Source organism: Thunnus albacares, chromosome 6, assembly GCF_914725855.1.
Source record: "Thunnus albacares chromosome 6, fThuAlb1.1, whole genome shotgun sequence".
Lineage (NCBI taxonomy): Eukaryota > Metazoa > Chordata > Actinopteri > Scombriformes > Scombridae > Thunnus > Thunnus albacares.
Window position 1 is genome coordinate 29,566,519 of NC_058111.1, and position 6,462 is coordinate 29,572,980.

The 6,462-nt window shown below is 43.0% G+C and overlaps 1 protein-coding gene across 1 annotated transcript; it reads right to left on the minus strand.

Annotated features, from left to right (window-relative positions):
- Positions 1-562: 562 nt before the first annotated feature.
- LOC122983441 (E3 ubiquitin-protein ligase rnf152-B) lies at positions 563-3,913 on the minus strand. Its single transcript, XM_044353159.1, has one exon. The coding sequence runs from the start codon at positions 3,554-3,556 to the stop codon at positions 2,786-2,788; it is 771 nt and encodes a 256-aa protein (XP_044209094.1). The 5' UTR covers positions 3,557-3,913; the 3' UTR covers positions 563-2,785.
- Between the last annotated feature and the right edge of the window lie 2,549 nt (positions 3,914-6,462).

A 6,462-nucleotide genomic window follows, 5' to 3' on the forward strand; every position in this document is an offset into this window, starting at 1 on the left:
TCTCGGTTAATACATACAGTGTATGCCCTAAAGATGAACCATTAATTAGACGGTGAATGGTGAGCATGTGTTTATATCTATTCTATAAACCGACGGGCAAAAAAAAAATCTTTTAAAGATTTTTATGAGGGAAAAATCTTGTGGCTGAATGGCTTAATTTATGTCAACTAAAAGGGAGCCTTGTATGAGCAGGTAAACACACTCTGAAAAATCTCACTGTGATATTAAGAGTACATCAGAATCCAGGACGTACTGCAAAAAGTATTTACTTTTAATCAAGCTTTAGCCACCACACGTTTACACAGCTAGACCTACATGAGAAATGCAGCTAAACACAGAGTTGACACTGAGGGGTGGGATTACTCTTTTTACAGCATGTAGCATCCTTTGTCTTCCAGTAGGGGGCATATTTGATGCACAGCAGGATGCTAAATGTGTCAAGTTGGATCATATTCAGTTATTACCAGTCATTATGTAAGTCTGAGCATGATAAAATACAGCCTTGGTAACAGGCTATTCTATCAGCTGTACTGAGACAATGAAGAAATGCAATGGGTATCCACGTTTCCTTTATTACTGAAATGTGTTTATGTATGTAAAACAGCATAACACATAAAGACCATTTCTCTGTGCAAATACATTTGGTACTTTAACAACACCCACAGATTCTCATAAAAACCAACAACATTTTCTAGGTCCTCTGAAATAAATACAATATGCTTACATTAGTCAAAGGTACCCCGTTACTTGTGTCAAATAAGAGGGTGAAAGTGCATCATCTAAAAGTTGGGAAAAGGCTGAGTAGGATGATTGAAGCAAGCGTGGGAATCAGATTGAGTGGGGTTATATTTAAGAATCATATTGAACTGTTTGGGGGTTTTTTTTGTTTTTTGTTTTTTGCGTTTTCCCCCCATGAGCGGTGAGGTAGGGATACTATGAGTGTGCAAGGGAAATAAGTGCTTGGATTAAAAAAAAAAAAAAACACTTTGGTGTCCGAATTGAATTCCTCTCAACACTTAAATGCTGACAAGAGGGTCAGGGAGCCAGAGCATAACGCAGGAGTGCAATTCACATGCTCCATGGACCACAACACGTTTGTCAATGCAAGGGTTTGCCATAGTCAAGAATGTTGTATTATAAATAAATAATTATATATATTGTAGCAACAATGAAACATACAGAATTCACCAACGGTTCACAGTAATATTCATATTACATTTTCCCAGAACAGGCCCTTGAGTTGCAGCTTTTTTGATTTTATTGTGTTGTCTGAAGCTGATTTCACTAAAAAGTTAATTCAGTGTTTGTTATGGTACAGACTCACAATGTAGATAATCCAAATTATATTATGTTTTGCTTGGTAAAGTTGAATATTTGAATTGTGCAGGTACTGGCTGTATAGTTTATCACTGTAATCTCAGCCACACAGCTGATGGGGCTCTTTCCAGAGATAATTATCACTCCTGACAATCTCAGAGGGGCCAGAAAGACACCAAATGTATCCTTTTATGAGTTGTTCACTGTGTCTGACCTGTCAAGATACAGTTACATTAGATTCTCACATGTGGCTTTTGAAGGAAGCTGAAGAGTTAACTTGGACTTGGAAGCAGCTGAAGGTGGACTTTAGCCTGGATTACCTGTTAAAACACATTTAGACACCCATATCTTTCCCAACCTTTCTTCAAAGCCAGTTGCAAAGACCCACATTTTTCATAAGTATAAAAAGGTGCCGGGCGGGAGGCAGCTCCATGTTGGAAACCCTGTTTTCAACTTCCGACGTGTAAATGATGTGACAGAAAGAGGAAATCCCTGCCGACACCGCAGCTGGATGCTGTCTGTTACAGGGGGGCCCGTGCATGATTTTGATCATGATTGCAGTGACGTTTGCTTCATTCAGCAACGAGGTGAGGCACACAAGTCAAAGAAACACATTGTCCCTTCAATTAAAAAAAAAAAAAAGAAAGTAAAAACAAAAAGCATGGCCTTGACCTTTCAGTAGCCTAACATGCGCAAAAGTAGCCAAACACAGGGTCAAAATCACAAGCTATCACTTTGTATCCCTATGAGCTTTGCCAGATAGAAAAACCTGGAAGAGGTGCAGTTTTCATTGTGACAGAGGAAACAGTGCCATCCTGTAGGACGAGTTAAAGCACAAGGATAAGGAAGGTCTTCAAGACAGGCTGATCACACCTAACCTGTAACCACTCACCAGCTCTCTAGTACTCGTGGACTATTTACAGTTTGGATTGTGGACACGACTTATTTGTAATGGAGGCCCATCACCTGAAAACTCAGAAGTGAACATTTGCCAAATATCTGTACAATACAATAGTGCTTTGTTGAGATATAAGAGTGAATCATCATGGACAGTTATCATACAGTGAGTTGCAGAGTGGTATATGCATATTATTTATCAGGATAGGGTGGGGAGGGTGTCAAACCCTGGAAATAAGCACTTCACATTCAGTCATCAAGCCAATCACAGCTTTACCCAACATCAAGTGGTCCATGTCTTGGACAAGTTCACTCATCAGGACACCCAGTCAACTGGGCCCACTCCAATTTCAAGTGGAGGAAAAGATTATCAAGGATCATGTTGGTGTCGGCCTATTGCTCCAAACAGCAGGAAGGCCTTTGGGTGTTTGCTATACTGATAAAAGGCCATTTAGGACGATATTTATACCTAGAAAAAGTAAAGGGAGCAGGAGTATCAGTTGCCAGTATATGTACATAACCACACACCCACAGTACAACATCTCCATCAATAGTCACAACCAGCAGCCTATCAGGCGTTTCTCCGGGAGTTACTGGTGGCGGATGAGCGGCCTGTCTCATGGTCTGGTCTGTATTTGAGCCAGCAGATCAACCATGTGACGACCACCGAGAACATGGCCAGGATGCTGGCTACCGACAAGCAAATGGGTCCCGCGGGCGAGGGAGGAATGCTGTGACTATGCACAAAGATCAGGCCCATGAAGAGCAACACCAGCATGGACAGAAAGGAGAAGATCACGCACACGCAGCCGGTGGTCAGTGCCACTCTCTTGCAGCTCTGACAGCTGTCGTAGCGCACTGAGTCCTGGGAGAGGGTCGTGGCCGTAGACACGGTGGTGGACGGAGTCGCCTGGCTGGTGCTGGATGTCCCCGATGCCTCCTCCCGGCGGAGGGCGACGAGAGCCGGGTGCAGCGGGGGAGGGTACGGCGGCAAAGCGTCCTGAGGCAGGGGGTCCGAATCGATGTAGAGCGGAAAATCCTCCGTCACCTTGGTGTTGTTGGGCAGGTTCTGTATCCGATAATCCGGCACTGGAGTCCGGTGGCGACAGACGGGGCAGCTGATGCGCCATGGCCGCTCCTCCCGGAGGTGAAGCGTGTTCAGGCACTCCTCGCAGAACGTGTGCAGGCACTCTAGGATCTTAGGAGCCCGGCGGTCAAGGTCGAAATAATTGTAACAGATTTTGCATTCGTACTCCTCGTAGGGAAACGCCGAGGAGGCCTCGCCGGGGGGTTCCGCTCCGTTTGATGCCAAATCTACCTCTGCCATGTCATCTTTCGCCATTCACATTCTCCGGTGAACACAAAGGGAGCTGGCGGACAGATGCTGATGACGGCGCACGTCTCTCCTCCTCGCCCCCTCCTCTCCTCCCTGTTCATTGAAACGCCATCATCCCCGCAGACATTGTTGATGTGTTTTTATAATCCCCACAGCGTCCTTTATGAAGAGCGGGGCGCCTGCTTCTCTAGTCTGAATGATCGGGATCCCGGTTAAATATTAAAAAGCTCTCGTTTCGTGTTCGGCTGTGTGGGAACGGATGATGTAATGGTGGTGACTCCGATGCTAGGGCTCATCCATCCAGAGAGTCCGAGCATCCCACAAACAGAGAGAGAGAGAGAGAGAGACAGAGGAGAGAGAGAGAGAGAGGCGGCGGTGTGTCGCCTCAGAGTCCAGTTAAAGAGAAAGAGAGAGAATATGTGTGTAGGTGTGTGTGTGTGTGTGTGTGTGTGTGTGTGTGTGTGTGTGTGTGTGTGTGTGTGTGTGGTCCAGGTATTCCTCATGTTGTGGGGACATAAATCTATAAATCTGTTTACACAGTCATGTTGTGGGGACTCGCTTTCCTTATGGGAACAAAAAGCAAGTCCCTTTAACGTAAATCATTCATTTTAGGGTGAAGACTTGGTTTAAAGTTAAGGTAACGTTAGAGTTATGTTAAAGGGGACCTATTATGCTCATTTCCAGCTCTTTATTTTTTTCTGGGACTCCACCAGAGTAGCTTTGCATGATTCACAGTTCAAAAAACTACAGAAAAAAAATCTTATACTTGCCATATATTCAGCCCCTCAGTTCAGCCTCTGTCTCTTAGGGCAGTCTTAGCTCCTGTTTCTTTAAACCCGCCCTCCAGATGAGCCTGCTCTGTTCTGATTGGCCAGTCGTATCAGAGTCATGTTAGGTTTCTGATGATGAAAACCCAACATTTTCCCTGCTTTACTGTTTCATATCAAAAGCTTTTAAATGACTAAATAAAGGGAGACTGTTATTGCGAAGAATTTACAGAATATTAAACATGTTCCTCACTGAATTAGCAGCGCTTTGATAGCAGCATTAAAAACCAGTCGCCACAAGGTATGGAGATATATTTGGAGCTCTTTGTTCAGCGGATCAGTTAGAAACAATGCAGGGAGGAAAAGTACAAGCAGAAACAGCCGCAGTGATAATGATGTTTGATGAAGATCTGCAGACGACCAGCACACCTCCAACAGGTAAACAACTTATTCTACTTTGCCCTGCTGTGAGATAGAAAAACACTCACAGCGTGCGGGCTCGACTTGAGTAATGGCTCAGCATGACTATCCCCAAAACAATGGAAAACACCATAATGTTAGCGAAGTAGAGCAGTGAACTTGCACGCTGTGCGTGAAGCAGATGACCATATAAAGAAATCCGTCACAAGCCGACATTGGCTCAGGCTGAAAGTAGAAAAAAACATTGGAAACCGAGCGTTCAGAGCAGTCTGAAGCTAGTGCTTTTTGCTCACAAGGATTACTTCTACATACGTTTACCTCATTATTTGACACTTTGGCCACATTTAGTATGAACATCTGACATTGTAACATTATATATATATATGTGACTGAAAATAAGGAAAAGCATAATAGGTCCCCTTTAAGGTTAGGGTTAGGAATGTGGTGGTTATGGTTAAGGTTAGGATAAGTGTCCAGGAAATGAATGTAAGGCAACGAAATTTCATTTGAAGAGATGGAAACACAATTGTTTGTGTGTGTGTGTGTGTGTGTGTGTGTGTGTGTGTGTGTGTGTGTGTGTGTGTGTGTTGTTGTTGTTTTTTTTCAGTCCTCTTGCTGTGTGGGGACCAGCTATGACAGCCACGCAATTACATAGCCTACACAATGCCAGACAATAGAATGCACTAATTTGGTCAACTGGGGGCGTCAATTCACTGTTTCCTGTAACAAAGTGCATCTTAACTCAGACAATGTGCCACCAAAACTTCCATTTAAACATGCTTTGTCTTGCATTACAAGGGAAAGAACAGAACAGTGTCAGTAAACTATATTATAAAATTTGATAATGGAAGGGGCTTTGCTTTCTCAACCATGTAAGAGTGTGGAGGCTCCAGACATCTCAGCATGGTGCTGTAGAAAAACATATATTTCACGGAGGCTTGTAATTTGACAATCCCCTATTTGTTACTTGTTCACTGCAACAACTTGAAGGTACTTTTAAACACAAGTTTCATTACTGCCTTTCGGTTATCTAAAATATCTTTATATTAAGTTTTACATCAAGTAAAAATCACTGAGACTGGACTATCAATTTTTTTGTAATAGTCAAAAGCTACATAGCTATAATGCACATTATTGTTTGTTTACATGTTATGATAAATATCCTGTGATTCATTTCTCTAAAAGTTATATCACCTGCTTGATAAATCAATGCTTGTTGACATGACAAGTGCTGAGTGGATCAATTGTTAGTTTCAGGACCTGGAGAGAGAATACAGTGGAGGGAAATATAGTTCTGAATCAGGGGGTCACATAACAGTCCCCATACACATAAAGCATCACATGCCAGAAACCCAGGCAGGAATCTTGACCTTTTATGAAATTATGCTTATATAACTGTCTGGGAGACATAATAGTGGTGGGAGTTGATCCCTGTGTTGTCATTGTTATATACTGGCTAATTTGGGCAATTTGTGTCTCATTTTTTCCAGCACATTCAAGAACCTGCTGAAAGACTCCACTTTGAGCATCACTAGTCTGAATGATGCCTGGAGAGAGCTTTAAGTAGATCAACATGTACTGTATATCTGCTCAGAGATGGTCTAAATGTTGCAGCTTTGAAATTACTTTAAGCAATTAGCGAACAATTACTGGATCTCTGTCAGTGGGAGATTGATAACAGCCCTGTAACAACAGGAACAAGTCTAGAGCCTGTGACATCCAGTT

Excerpts from the sequence above, each read along its gene's own strand:
- LOC122983441 (XM_044353159.1), bottom strand. The coding sequence starts at position 3,556 with ATGGCGAAAGATGACATGGCAGAGGTAGATTTGGCATCAAACGGAGCG.